This window comes from Paramacrobiotus metropolitanus, unplaced genomic scaffold (genome assembly GCF_019649055.1).
Source record: "Paramacrobiotus metropolitanus isolate TYO unplaced genomic scaffold, Prichtersi_v1.0 Parri_scaffold0000002, whole genome shotgun sequence".
NCBI lineage: Eukaryota > Metazoa > Tardigrada > Eutardigrada > Parachela > Macrobiotidae > Paramacrobiotus > Paramacrobiotus metropolitanus.
This window is the reverse complement of record NW_026570222.1, coordinates 619,209-634,307: the sequence shown is the minus strand read 5'-3', so window position 1 is coordinate 634,307 and position 15,099 is coordinate 619,209. Positions and strand designations below refer to the sequence as shown.

At 41.0% G+C, this 15,099-nt stretch overlaps 1 protein-coding gene across 8 annotated transcripts; it reads right to left on the bottom strand.

Moving 5' to 3' along the window:
- Positions 1 to 2,199: 2,199 nt before the first annotated feature.
- On the bottom strand, positions 2,200 to 9,435 carry LOC129585408 (uncharacterized). Of its 8 annotated transcripts, none has more exons than XR_008690032.1 (25): positions 9,230 to 9,364; positions 8,813 to 9,159; positions 8,579 to 8,746; positions 7,954 to 8,262; positions 7,562 to 7,896; positions 7,184 to 7,483; positions 7,048 to 7,126; positions 6,834 to 6,908; positions 6,533 to 6,607; positions 6,315 to 6,463; positions 5,922 to 6,209; positions 5,709 to 5,846; positions 5,237 to 5,470; positions 5,130 to 5,175; positions 4,797 to 5,055; positions 4,659 to 4,732; positions 4,318 to 4,415; positions 4,010 to 4,258; positions 3,836 to 3,940; positions 3,654 to 3,769; positions 3,353 to 3,469; positions 3,146 to 3,267; positions 2,991 to 3,076; positions 2,795 to 2,858; positions 2,200 to 2,734 (listed from the first exon to the last, which is right to left on the bottom strand). XR_008690032.1 is itself a non-coding variant. In XM_055478111.1 (25 exons), the coding sequence occupies exons 2-24, from the start codon at positions 9,156 to 9,158 to the stop codon at positions 2,850 to 2,852; spliced, it is 3,777 nt and encodes a 1,258-aa protein (XP_055334086.1). In that variant the 5' UTR covers position 9,159; positions 9,230 to 9,364; the 3' UTR covers positions 2,200 to 2,734; positions 2,809 to 2,849. The 8 variants fall into 8 exon arrangements, 5 of the variants coding, with proteins under 5 accessions (XP_055334086.1, XP_055334064.1, XP_055334078.1 ...); XM_055478111.1 differs by having other exon boundaries at positions 2,809 to 2,858; XR_008690028.1 differs by having other exon boundaries at positions 2,795 to 3,076.
- Between the last annotated feature and the right edge of the window lie 5,664 nt (positions 9,436 to 15,099).

Genomic DNA, 15,099 nt, shown 5'->3' with positions numbered 1-15,099 from the left:
ATCATTTGCTTTGTTGGCGTTTTCTGTTGGGACTCGTCAAACTCTATGCGAAATGAATTTCCCAGATTACTTTACGTATCGTTTCAGCGACATTGCATCTTCTCGGGCCATTCAATCATAAACGACTATTTTTCATTCTGTCACAAAGAGAGATATAAATTTGTCTCAAAAGACCCTTTCGAAGCGAATTAAGGCGATCATGTCAAATACTTAATGTTACATCCAACACTGCATTACATCTTCACTTTATGCTTTTGCCGTAAGTGGTGAGCTCTTTTTGCGTATCTGATATCGATCCAGCTTTTATTGTGACGTTTTTTCATACTCTGCAATCGCGCATTCCTGTGCGTTGCATACTTCTGCAAATACTTATTTCATATACAGTACTTCTAACGTTTTCTCTTTTAAACGTAATTTTGGAATCCCGATTAGTCTTTTCTACGTGCACAGAAAACTTTTTGTACAGTCTTAGAGGCGGTGTAGTTCAGTATTCAAACCAATTGTGCAATGTTCTAGGATAAAGTAATATTAACAGTAATATAATAATAATAATAGTAGTAACAGTATATATAATGGCGACGTAATAAGAGTAATAGTAACAGTATATTAATGGCGACGTAATATCATTATAACATCACTCCGGACAAGTTTCGCACCATACTCGATTATGTAAGCTAAGCGAACAAAATTGTGCATGTCTTACTCTAGTATTTGAAATTAATTTTTTCGCACTCCGACTGTAGGCTTAACTGCAAGTTCCAAATACCTAACATGTCTGAATTTAAAACCATGCTGCCGGTTTTACTCTAGTACGGTTTTAATGCAAATACGCGTGCGTGCTTGATTCAATAAAGAATCATGACAATCCAAACAAAGACAGATCATGCTTCAAAATTAGTTTCCGTTTTGAGCGGAAGCTGCGGAATAAAACAGGAATCAACAAACACCAATAGTACATTTAAGGATAATCGCATGACCACTTGAGGCTGTGATAGGTCACAGCAGACGGCAGTACTGGATTTTGCACTGTGCAATACTACGGTGTTTTGACGTCGATGCATTCACAATTGCAAGTCACAGTCAGTGACAATGAGTTAATAAACCTCATCATTTATTCTGATTTGTTAATATTGTAAATGGATCCGCAAGCAGAACACTTCTTACCACATGTCGAACCCATGTTGGACATTCCACAAGGCGTTAACAGCATAATCTAACCAACCAACTCCCTTTTTCTTCTGAGCTCGGAAATACTGCATGTGTAATAAAATTACTTAGTAAAATATTTACTACTTATACGTACCGTTTTTATTTTAAATTTCCAACTTCTTCTATGTGATGCACTTGGTGATATACGTAAGACAAAATGGTGGTTTTTTCCCATATTATGGGTACCGGTATCGCGCAAACGAGTGATTGTCAAAACCCTTATAAAAAAATATGCTTGCAAAGCGTACTTGCGTACACATGCGCGAGAAAACGACCTGTTTTTCATTGTGACTTGTCTGGGCGTTCTGCAGCAATACCGGCCGGAACGTTATATACAGATACGGCCGGAACGTTATATATTAATTTAGAAATACGCTTCGTAATATTTCTCGCATTTCGAATGAAACTGGCAGTGGTCCACCAAAGCTGTAGTAGTATTTGGCTGTTTGCGCGCGTGGCTAACGGTAAAAAATCATGGAATTTAATTGTCAAAACTTTTCGACTACGAGTAGGGTCGGGATGGTAGGTTGATCCATATACGGGTAGAATTCTCTCTCGTTCCCATTCCGAGCAGGTTTCCCGCTCCCGCACTTCTTGCAAAAGCGGGACGTTTTCTGAGTTTTACCAAGCCCTGGAAAAATCGGGAATTGCTTTTTATTAATTTTAGAATAGGCGTATTATTAATTATTATTATTAATTTTATTAATAAATTGATTACGGTTTTCACTGATTTTCGCATAGGCGTGGCAGTTTTAACACGAATTTTTCCGGAGCGGACTGACACCAGTTGGCAGTCGGTTAAACTAGAATAATTACAAAGACTAGTCTTTGTACACTATTTAGTTTTTATGGTTAATGTTAAAAATCCGCCAGGGCTTGTAACAATTTAATTGCAAGGCAGAAGTTTTATTTGGTATGTTTTGGCCAAAAGTGCTACGTAGATTCAAATTCAGTTGACAGATGATACAATAATAAGACGACTAGTTATCCACAGGTGATTTTAATAACGAAGTCAGAATTCGGTGTGCAAACATTTCACCCACGTTGTAGACAATTCGCGCAACGCGGCATTCACAACATTTTCCCGCACTTTCCCTCTAATCAAAATTATTAGTGCCTTTTATATGTACTGTAAACCAACATGGTACAAAAATAAACCATTATGATTATTCGGCCTTAAATTCGTTATATATTTCTGGCAATCGCAAGATTCATTCGGTCAAATTAATCATTAAAACGGACGGAGAATCCAGTTGCAATGGGATTGTGAGCAAATTAAAGGTCATATGAGCATAGTACAAAGGTCGCAGATTCAGATCCTCGCCCTCCTACGAAATCCCACGACGAATCCATGAACAACAAAACCAGTATGGAATTTCGGATGGAACAGGAAATTGTATCAGATAGAAGTCCCCAATAAAAACAGATCGCAACCGGAAGACACGCAGAAATAGGAATACGCTGGACGAAAGATAACCCTGACCACGCATGGTCGATAGTGCAAGGAAGCCAAAAGCCCTAAACCCTAACAAAGAAAACCTCGACCCCATCAAGACCACCATCACCATCGCACATGAGATTCCACCTTAGAACACCTACGACAAAAGAATCAGCAGCCCTATCCTTCCGGAAACAAACGATCACTGGACCTAAACAATAAGAAAAATTCATCACATTCATTCAAAAAATTTACTAATAAAGACTACTTGCAGTGGTATTTATCCTCCACGACACTGCTACAAATAAACACTAGTACTGTCACTGCATTTCAAATGTGTTACCGGAAGTTTTTCTACGAAAATTTCCCACAATTTCGCGGCCTCTAATTCGTAAAGCTCATCGTCTTGAATTTCATTTTCCAGGTCGTCTACATGGAAAACATGATAAGTAGTTGTATAACGTTATGACTGCAGGCTGCAGCAACACTCTTCGATACCGATTGCAGCCTTCCAATGCAAAAGATCATCAGCAGTATCGCAAACATCGAAAATCAACTTCGTTAATTCCTGTTGGATTTTTTCCCGTCTACCTTCCACGGAGATTAGCGGAATATGAAATCTGCAATTATAAAATGCTTCTTTCCATCTCCATTTAGGGAACAAGAAAACTGATTTTTCGAATTCATCAGTAATTTAAACAATACTTTATGCAGCTGCTCTCCTTTCCACAAAAACAGTATGCGATATGGGGGTCGATTTCCACTATGAACGCTTCCGTAAATGGATTTCTCTTGCCAATACCAGCAAAGCCCTTTTGAAATCTAAACAGTGTGTATACAACACTGGATATTACACAATCAGTGACTTACGTCATTACACAGTATAAAACATGAAAATCGTCATCGTATATCGCAATTTGGCGAAGTTGAAAATAAAAAGATTACCATCCTAGCACTTCGGGCTACATCTGTCTTGGCATCTTAGCTGGAATTCAACGTTGCTTACCTGTACAATCCCAGATTTCGAAGCGTTTCTGATATGTAAACAAAAGTCTGTCTACTGATCTCGCTATAACCAACTGAATCTACACTTTCCATTACTTCAAGCTGAGTCTCAGCGTCCTGTAAGCAAAATTAGCGCATTCACAGCCGAAAAGTATGAAAATAATAACGCTTTCTGAAGCCTACTGTTAAATCGTCCAGAATGCTCGTTTCCTGATCGCTACCTCTCATTTCCAAACCCGTATTGCTCAGTCTGGTCTTCAAATTACGAAGCGCTCTTAAAAGAGGATCCTGCAAGGCGGGATGAGTCTCTACAAACTTACGACCCTACATAAACAAAAAGTGGAGCTTGCTAAATACATCATCCAAGCTCAGTGGTCTCTCCACAACAGAAGCGTTCCAAGGTGGCATCCTGATATAATTAGGACAGATTAATTCATCGAAGTCTTCCGGGATCTCTGAGTTTTCGGCTGCAGTCAATGTTGGGGAAGTGGGCTTCTTGCTCAGTCGAACAAACGGATCATCAACTGGTTCAATCGGCAATGTGGCTTCAGTGTCCTCGCTGTTGATCACAGGGACATCGGCGCCTTCTTGAAGAATTTCATCCGCCTGCACGCAACATATTCTTCCTCAATATCACGATGCTACAACAAAGTTAAGATACGTACCTTCATCCGCAAATCATGAAGATGAATGGAAATTCTACTTCTCTGCGCGACGGCCGCGCGCAAGGATTTTTCCAAGTTGTAAATCCTATCGTTGACTTCTATTGCAGAAAAACCGAGCATTTTTAAAATCTGATCACGAGGAAACCGAGGAATTTTAAAATTTGCTGGTATGCTTCGCATGACAACAAAATAAATACGCAGACTGTATATAAAGCGTATCAACATCTAAAAGCCGTGCACCAGAGTCATAAGATTTAGGAAACCAATGCAGCTACGTAGGAGTAAACCGTAACTGCAATAAACCAAAAATTTAGAAATCAAAGTGAGGTTCCTAAAGTTACCAATGTCTTCCCAATAAGCTTCTTCTACTTCAGTTTCCAGCGTCTGAATTCTGGCACATAGTATGGCAGGATTTCTAAAACAACCGCTTAAATTCTGGTGTACGTAAGAAGCCAAAACTGCATCTAGTTTTGACTTACAGAGAACGACGATATTCTAAATTCTCTTTCTGGGAAGCCGCAACGTTCTCCAGTCTCGAAACATTTTGTGGCGCTGGTAGTTTGATCTTCTTCGGATTGTCTAGCAGTTTTACAGAGGATTTTCTTTTGCTTTTCTTTTTCTTGGTCTTTTTTGTTGCTCCCGAAGGTAGCGTGGTATTCACCGTGCCAATTACTGGTATAGGATGAGCCACTGCGTTATCGGGCGCAGTCTTTGTTTTGACCACATTCGCATTCGCTACTATATGCAACCACGAAATATGTAACCAGAGAAACACAAATATTATGAGATAGAAAACACTACGTCTGCCTCACCCGATAACATCGGCAATGTCTCGAATTTGGCCGTTCGAAACCGCTTCTAAAGATCAAAATGTCTTTACGAGAATATACTATCCCTGCTAATCAAATGAGGTGCTTACCTTTTCTGATGATGGTTCTGGAAATAAGTTAGCGGAATCGGATGCAAAGTTCGCACCCAGCAATACTTCTGGGGTGACTGCATCGACAGAATTGCAAATCAGGCGACTGAAAAAGGATGAAGTGGATGCCTGCGAGCGATCGGTAGACGAAGTGCGCGAACTACTCGATCCCGGTTCCTTTGGTCCCACTTCCAGTTTTACTATCCGTTTTTTCTTGTTATCAGCTCCATTCTTCTATAAAACTTATCTATTTACCTAAAGCTTTAGACCAAATATACCATTAAATTTACCTCCTAAAAGAGAAAAATTATACAGTGGTGGAGAAAACCGTACACTATTTCTGGCACCAAACTGATAGTACGCACCGGTACCTACAGTTACAACCAGCTCCTAACATAAACCAGCTGGCACGGTGCAAGAAACGTTCTAGAACATTCAAGAAACATTTACCTAAAAGTCAAATCTGGCTCACCTTTGGCGACATGGTAATTTCGGGTTTCGGTATATCCTTATTATCAGCTGTAGAAGGCAGTAATGACGCGAAGTTGAAAGATACCGAATTATCCGACCAAGCCATCTTGCCGTCTTGTCCCACACACAAAACTTTCTTCTATAAAAAGAGACGATACACCACCGGTTGCTTTTGCATAGAATTCAACACGGTACCGTACATTCCGTAACTTACCTCATTGACCGAAGCTTTGTTGGATTCATCGTCACCACCGCTTTCATTCAACGAAGCCACTAAGAGTGCTCGTAGATCGTCTTCAGTTCTCCCCACTAGGTCATCACCAGGATCCTCTAGCAGGTCGCAGTCAAGATTAAGAAGATCCGGGTCAAACAGGTCAAAATCCAGCCTCGCTGAGTCCACAATTTTTGTGGTAGAGCATGTTTCAAATGTACCAAAACGGATTAGACGCTCCGAGAAGAAATCAGGATCAACTTCGGATTCAAATTTTACAACGCCAACGTCCTGCAATATAAAATTCATTATAACAATTACTACTTATTTATTTGGGCAATTTTAACTCTCTTACTACAGCTTCATTTAAAAAAGGTTTTTCTAGTAATCCCGTACCACTGCAGATGAGGTTAGCGTTCCGTCGTTAAGCTTTTCATCAAGACCAATGTCCCTCAGAACGGAAGCTACTTTCGGAAAATTTGTGTCCGATTCATCGGAAGAACAATGCAGTTCCATCCAATGGACATCCGGTTTCACGACAATAGCTAAACAACAACAACCTTCTGGTACTATCATATTATATGGTAATGATCTGCATTCAAACTGTGCCTCACATTTCAATTTTTTCTTTTTTATGGCACCAGATTCCCGAGAATGTTTGGAGGATTTTCTTTCCAGTTTTCCAGAGCCTAAAAGCCGATCCAACAAAATAAGTCGGGACCAAAGTATGCACAATTTTGGCTTTCCCGTGCTAACTTCGTTATGTAATTGATTACACATACAGCAAAATGCTTACTGCTGCCAATTAAATAGAGCATTGCAAGCATGTTTCATACTATGTAGATCGCACCGATATTTGCGATAATACAACCATAATTTTTTTTCCTTGTTAACCACAACAAATACAAGCTTTACTTCGAATCGTTCGTGTAGCCTGGCTGTTCTTGGAGGACGATTTAGATATTTTCGTGGCAGCACTTTTTTTTCGACCTGAAAACGCCATATTGCAGGTATTCAGTCCGAAGTCAGAAACGTCTAACGTGTTTATACGAATATAAACAAGTGAATTAGCGCCATAGAAACCGCACAATGATCTCGTCATAAGTTTCGACATATTATTATTACTTACGGTCACTTTTCCCGTGATTCTTTCTCTTCCGATCCCTCTTATCGTGGCTTTTCTCCTCATCCGAGCAGGGTTCCCAATCCTACCAAAACGTTAATGGGTTAAGAACGGCAACAACATACACCGTAAAACCGTATACACTGTATCTGGAGTTGGGCTTTGAGCTTTTTCGTCGACCATCCGCCAAGCGGTGAATCTTGACAATATCCCGAGTATCGCAGAAAACCGGCTTTCGATCAGAAGTTCGATCACCAAAACTGCTGAAATCAATTCGAGGGTTTTCCATGCATTCATAGTCATCGAAGTCTTCCAGTCTGCTTTGGCGAATATCCATATGCGGCATCGAGCGATAACCAAGTAGTCCATGACTCGAATGAACGGTATCATTATTACTCGGCGAACATCCATGAGTAATGCCTACACTGGTGGGATCCAGACCCTAGACGACATGAAATCAGCCACTGAAAATCCAACTCTAACATATAAATACTTTGAACAAACTACGGTCATCACTCACGTTCGCAAAGTCGTAAGGCGTTTGCATTAACGAAATATTATGCGCCGGTTCTGTATCGCTGAGTGCAACTCTCGGAAGTGGCTCTGGATTTGTCGGGACGTCAGTACTGATAACTAATTCCATCGGTGTTGCACAAGCAGACGCATTTTGAGCGCCGTTCCTTTGATTAAGTCCCGTTGGATAATCAGCGACTCCTTCTGTATGGACACTACAACCCACGTCCAAAGGCTGCGGTAACGTAAACAGCACGTTCATGACAACCCCGTGATCAGGATCTAGTGGGGACGGAGCTGGCGACGGGCTCTTAGGCACATAACACGGTACCGCAGTCTCATCTGGAAAAAAATAACGCTGCTAAAAACTAATACTTTTCAGTAAACGAAACAACTTACTTTCAGCTGACGGAAACACGGGTGTTTCTTCCACTGATGATGCCAATACATCAAGACGTTTAATGGAATCCAGCAGCGCAGGGACGTCAACTTTGGACAAGATCTCACTTGACGCATCCACCAGCTTCAGAGTTTCGTCCTTCGACATTACAGGTACACCGTTCCTTGGTTCAGCAACATTCACAATCCGTGCTCGATGCTCTAAACTGCCTCTCAGATCCGTGTTGAATCCTCGGGAATCACAATGTCCCGGCATACGCTCTGCATCGGTACGGAAAGGGGGGCAATATGGAGCACCACGGTTACCACCTACAAAAAATAAAATATCATGTAAAGAACAAGTACCAAAATTTATAAAAAAGTGTGATATAATTACGTAAGTATGTATTTAACATAAATACTACAATCATATCTTAAAAACGTGTGTGTAATATGTATTAAAGTCTAAAGGATGTACGTTTTACAAGCACATTCAAATGATTTAATTCCAATGCAATTTCACTGGTAATTATTACCAGCACAGCAAGAACAGCACACAAAAAGCTTCATCTACTAAGTACTGAATTAACAGATCATGGTACTAGGAAACAAACGCCAATAAAAATAGCTGGTTTAAGTCACTAACCGAAGTTTTTCCGAGCCAATATGTTGGTAACCCGTGGACTGAATGGACGAGTTCGTCCTCTTTGTCGTTGAGGCTTCTTTCTGTTAAACGATCTGTAATAGCTGGAAGCTCGTGATCCTGTCAAATACGCGGAGCTGTCGTGCACTGGCATCCGTGTGGAACCCACATCTGCAAAGCAGCAAAAACTCTTCAACATTCCCAACACTCCACCTGAGAACACTTTTCTGTTCCTACTTGAATAAGGTGGAACACCCATAGGTTCCTCTGGTGGAGGAAATTTCGGAGTGTCTAACAAAGGATATCTTGATCCAAGAGGCTGCACAGGAGGACCTCGTGGAACATTCCACAATAAGGGATTGCTGTATCGGGCAGAACTGTTTGACGGAGCGTGCGAAAAACTTGACTGGGAATTCACAGGCATAGTATCGTTTGGCAAAGGAAACCCGCAAACAGGATCGAAGGGATTGGGAGGAAACTCAGGAAACGTGCCAGCGTTCCGATGTTGAACTTGACGCTGGTGATAATGATCTCTATCCTGAGCTGATCTGCCTCGTGAAGGACGGAAGACGCGATTAGACATTCTGAAAACGCATTCGGAGCTACAGTTAAATGTGAAAAATATCTTGATGAACCATAATTCTAAGAGCTTACGCTAAGCTTTTGTTACGTATCCCAGAAATATGAAAAATTTGATACTCGTATAAATTTTCCAGTATAAACAGAAATGCATTTGTTACAGGCTTACAGCCAAGCAGACCAAATTACGAAATAGGCAATAATGCCAATAGAGACTAGAGTAGAGCAAAAAAACAAACGTTCTATGGAAGTTATGGAATGCACTTGCAGGCAGTGGCGTAACGAGCGTAATAATTTGGGGGCTACGGCCCACCCCAAACGAAAAGTTATAGCATAGAGTCTATGGGAACCAGACTTGGGCCGCCAACGACATCTCCGCTTTCCGCCCGCCCCGCTCTTACAAAAAATTTTCCGCCCCGCTCCGCCCCGCCGTAACAAAAAAATTTCCCACTTCCGCCCGCCATATCTTAATTTCCCGCCGCCCGCCCGCCAAAAATGTGAAAACTTTTTTCAGTGCTTTTCATTTTTTAATTTTTTCCCTTTGTTCTTCTTCAGAAATGTCTGCTCAAAAACCACACCAGTTGCCAGTTTTCGCGCGAAGCGCGAAGCCAACAACCAATTTCGCCGCAAAAACCGTTACAAATTCTATAAAAAATAGTAGGAATATTTCAGTAAATGATCTTAAATTTTATTTTATGCTTGATCTCCGCCCGCCTTTAGAATAGTCCCGCTCCCGCCCGCTCACATTTTTTCCTCCCCGCCCCGTACCTCCAAACTCAAAACTTCCGCCCGCTCCCGCCCTCCAAAAAACCGGGGAGGGGCGGGAATGGCGGAGAATTTTCCCGCTCCGCAAAAAGGCGGCCCAAGTCTGATGGGAACGGCCTATCCCAAAGCCAGTACTTGTGGCTCACCCCAAACCTTTGAGCTCGTTACGCCGCTGCTTGCAGGTCCTTTTTTGTCACTGTTGAACATTGATGATGGAAAACGCCTCCCGTAGTAGTAGGCACGCAGATACACTGCTCGCGAGTGCACGGTGCTTGTGGTCGAATGCAAAATTTCAAGCATAGATACAGTAGTATAGCCGCATGGCTTATGTGTTTCCTTAAACTTTTATTCACAACTAGCGGACCCCGCGCAAATTGCGCGGAGGAAATTAGCGCCCCGCGCAAATTGCGCGGAGGAAATTAGCGGCTGATAACTGCACGAACTATGGAGACCTACTCGTACAATACTACAAACGTACAGTACTTATTTTCGTTAATAATACCACGATCGTGATAAATACGTACTAAATCAGCAGTCAGTGTTAATGAACAGCGGAACAACCAAAAACACTGAGCGGTGGCACCGTTTAAAACTTTTAAAAATAAATGATTAATTTGACGACTCGGTTCACCACTTCTGCAGTGCCTTTCAATCGTACTCGTATCATTTTCGGTTCACAAAAACTTTGAAACTGTCGGTACTCGTACTACTTTTCCCTCCGTTCATACTTTTACTGCCAGGCCCAACGGTCCAATTCAGAATTACCTTCGCTATATATTAGTAATTGCTTTCCCCACACATGCTTGTTTTCAAAATATTTCTGTACTGTACATTCATTTTCGTTTTTCAAGATAGTACTTATGTGTTTCGTAAATGCTGCTACTTTAAACAGGCAGACAAAATACCAATAATTAATATGTTTTCGCGCAATGAATTTCTTTACATACAGATACAGTTTGGAATAATTTCTGAAATTCAAAAGAATTCATTGCTGGAATTTATAAGAATAATAATTTCTGGAATTTAGGTATGTTTAAAGTAACGCGTACAACTTTTCAAAGATAGCAAAATTATTCTGCAAGAAATACAATGCAAAGTGTTTTCCCACGTCGGGCCATAGGGGACGGTGAAAGGCGAAAACCGAAAAGGTAGTTTACCGGGTAAATACAGTAGTACGCAATGTAGTGCACGGGGTGAGCGAAGTGAGAACGGTCGTGAACCAAACAAAACATTTTAAAAGTTTGTAACGGAGTGGTCGCCTTTACTTTTAGCTTTCAGTTTTCCACGTCTACTTGTGGGTTGAAAGGACAAATCAGAAAACAAAAGCAAATCTAATTTTCCACTTTCGCCAATTTCAAGATTGCTGTGTACTTTTAATTTGTGTAAATTCACACATTTGTGTATTACTGTGCCACAGAATTACGAAGCACTACGCAGAATGTCTCGCATGTTGTTCCGTGCGATCCGCTGGTTCGTGTCGCCCGGCGTCACAGCTGATATGAAACTATCAAATTGGGTAACATGAGGTTTAAAACCCGAACGGCGCCATAGCTCGCAAGAAGTTTCCACGCTTACAAAAACTGAACATAACAAATATAAAATTTCCCTTTTCTTCAGTTTTTGCTTGTAACAGTTTCCATAGATTCACATTGCGAAATTATTGCAGCAGGTGCACAAATTGAGGGCTGCACGAACTATTGAGGGCAAACACACTCCGCGTGTGCCTGCCCTCAAATTTCATAACGGGAAATCGGGAATAGCTGTCAGATAGATAACTACAGATTACTGTGTGTAGTTTTTTACAGTACGTTTTATAAAAATCTGCAGAAATGACAACTGAAAACACTTTAAAGTTTAAACGTGTGCCTTTTACCGTAAATTTAAACGTAAATTAAACGAACTCGACTACGAACGGGATAATGCGTTGCAAGCTGAAGCCGTACTTCTTCGCCGTTACGGTAAAATCAGCAGACTGAGCAGAGCCACACAACCTGCGCCAGGTGGCGGCTACTCACTTAACTGTGCTCTTTAACTGGTTTCTGACGTCTCGTAGACTTTCCATGTTAGAGTTATGAATTTTTTCTCCAAATTGTTTATGTTTTTCTGGAATCTGATAACTTTGTACAAATCTACACATTCTGGGCTATCGAACGGTACATAGACATTCAAGTTTGGTTGAACGTGCCTATGACTTAGACCCTGACACACACAAATTTTGTGTACCTTCTTATTCTTTTATATAGATAGATAATACGTATTCACATCGCCAAAGTTCCTAAATATACAGTACTAGTAATCAGATCAAACATTTGTGCCAATTAACACGAGACGGAACCGTGCACAACACACTCATAATGTTTTGTCGTGCATTAGAGAATAGGGTGAACGAACGCGGTGTGCCGGTGGTGAAATTGCACTTCCCAACCACGACCAGTCGGAAAATAGAGCTACTCTTATCTCAACTTCTTATGTATTTCATGGAGCGAAAGGTTAAGGATGTTGATGTACAAGTATGAGATGATATGCTAGGATGAAGAAGAGGATCCGGAACTCGAAAGCCTGCTGAAAGAGAAGACACGAAAGGAAAGCACAAGAGATGCGTGAAGTTATACGTTACCTGTCCGACGCTAGATGGTAGCTGAAGCGTATGAGAACTCCATCAACCTGGCGCTACAGGGCATGAAGATCGAAGAGACCGAAAGGTCACGGCAAACAAGTGGGATCAAGTGGGTAACCTGTTACGTCACGAGACTATCCGAAGATGATAATGCACGTCGACGAAGTAGAGGAATGACCCCTGACAATAGGTGAAAGGTCACCCAGAGGTCAGTTTGAACAGCCTCACTTGGAAAGAGAAGACCAGAGCAAAAGCCTGAAGTTAATCAGATCGAGTAACAAGACTCTACTTTTGTTGGGATTACAACTCTTGACATTACAATGGGCGACGAGCGCCTTATATAGCCCTGGGCACCGCAAGTGCTGGCTCTTCGTACGCGCAGGTACGGGTCTGAGAACAATAGGGATTTACACGCTAGCCAATAGAAGACATCTAAGGACACGTGGACTAATCACACCGCTGCATCTCTACACGTGGACTAATGAGAACATGAGGTCAACTAGTACACTAGAACAATAGGTTGAGCTACGTCATTGAAGCGCGGTCAAGTCGAAATGGCAAGTCGCGGTCAAAGTTCTCTGCTGGAGATTTCTGAGAAGTCGAACTAGAGACTCGGGGTCAGGACTCGCGTAGAAGTTGTAGTAAAGCCTAAGCCTTAGTAGTAGGGGTAGAAGTAGTAAAGTAGTACCGATGTGTACTAAGGGACGCCAGTACACGTCACCCCCGCAAACGAGATTTCTCTGGATCGTAGTGGAACAAAAGTGAAGCTTCGCGGAACGACGTGGAACGAAGAGGAAGGAACATAGGGACATAGGAAAAAGTAACATCTGCTCCATCCGCATAGTGCGTGCAACATCTAGCACTATCGCCAAATTCCATCCCGACTATCCGGTGCCATCAAAAGGTAAGTAACAACGCTCGATCCGGTAAGTTATTAGTGAGTTTGAGTGTTATAGGTCATCGGATCCTGGAGCGTAACTGGCAATCCGGAAGTCCAAGGAAGTGGAAAGGCGGAGAGCAGGAACGCCCATGAGATCCAGGGTGTTATCGTATTAAAAAGATGTTGAAAAAGATGTTGTTTTAGCATTAAGTGCTTTTAAAGACTGATGTGAAAGTGTTATATCGTATTCGTCTAAAGGGAACAGTGTAAGCGAGCTAGTTGACTAAAACCCATATACTACGATCGACTGCTACAAATTAAAAGATAAAAAGACTAACTGCAACAATGAAAGTTGTATCTGTACTAAGCCTAAAACGTGTTAGAAAGCGAACAAAAAGACATTATACTACGAATAAAGGTTACTAATCATACTGCAGTGACAAGGAATACTAAGTTCAGACGATACGCAATGCAAAACGCTTAGACTGACATTATACTACGGGAATTAACAAAAACTGAAAATTCTAAAGTTGCTGACTCTGATAAAGTGTAAGATCTGTGCATCATTCTGTTCTACAAAGCACTCAACTGCAGTACTGCGTAAATGGACTAAAAGACACTACACTACGATAAACCACAAGGTTAAAGACTGCTGAAAATCATACTGCAAAAGTAACATCGACAAACAAAGCCAAAAAGTTCAAATTTAAAACACAACAAATTATTACTGAAGTATAGACGTTATAAAGGATTTGCTGGATCTAAAGCCGTCTAACTACGAGCATTCAACGAAAAAGAAGTTTTACTGCTACATGGACCAAAATCTGAATCAGAAGCTTATAACTGGATGGTGAGAAACACACACTGAAGCCGAAATTCTACGGTGATTCACAAAAATAAAGTTCAACCACAACATACTGCAAACGCACTGATTAAACAACTGGGGATGATTGGAAGACATCGATATGGATATAAAAACCGTTACACTACGAAATTCGACAAAAACACTGAAATTCGACTACATACTGCACAAACATAATTCCGACATACTGTTGATTAAGGAAAACTGTTACGCATCGCGCTGACTCAGCATGCCGATAAACTACGAGGTTAGACAAAAAATTGAAAGTTTTGCCAAATACTGAATTAGACTGCTGTTGCAAATGCTGAATCTTATCAAATAACAGCTACTACACTACGATTTACGAGTTAAAAATAAATACTGACAACTGATACTGCATAAGCCTATATTTCAACGTACTGACTGAAGGATATAAAGATTTGCGCAAGATCACTGTTAACGCCAACAAACTACGAAGGATTACTAAAAATACTGCTGAAATTCTAAATACCGTATTTAAGGATTTATATAAGGCTTTACACACATCCATGTGCATAGACAACACAAAGCCGATAAACTACGAACTACTATACCAAAAGTTGCTCACAATACACACACTGCATATATTATCGTGTTTTATGGGTGTTAAAGATTTAAGGGCCAACGGGGGGCGCGAAGATGTTGTTGAGATGTATAAGATGTTATTATGGTGTTAAGGTGTTAAAAAGAAGTTATTTAATATTTACTGCAAAAAGGAAAATTTTAACTACTGCAATTTGAAATTTAAGGAATCTTGCTCAACTTCGTATACACCGATAAGCCAAACTACTACGAACTACTGC

Bases quoted from the DNA above. Each gene is read 5' to 3' on its own strand.
- LOC129585408 (XM_055478081.1), bottom strand. From the start codon at position 9,158: ATGTCTAATCGCGTCTTCCGTCCTTCACGAGGCAGATCAGCTCAGGAT. The intron at 7,897-7,953 runs GTAAGTTGTTTC...ATTTTTTTCCAG, and splicing joins CGTGTTTCCGTCAGCTGAAA to ATGAGACTGCGGTACCGTGT. The intron at 5,471-5,708 runs GTGAGCCAGATT...TAAGTTTTATAG, and splicing joins AAATTACCATGTCGCCAAAG to AAGAATGGAGCTGATAACAA.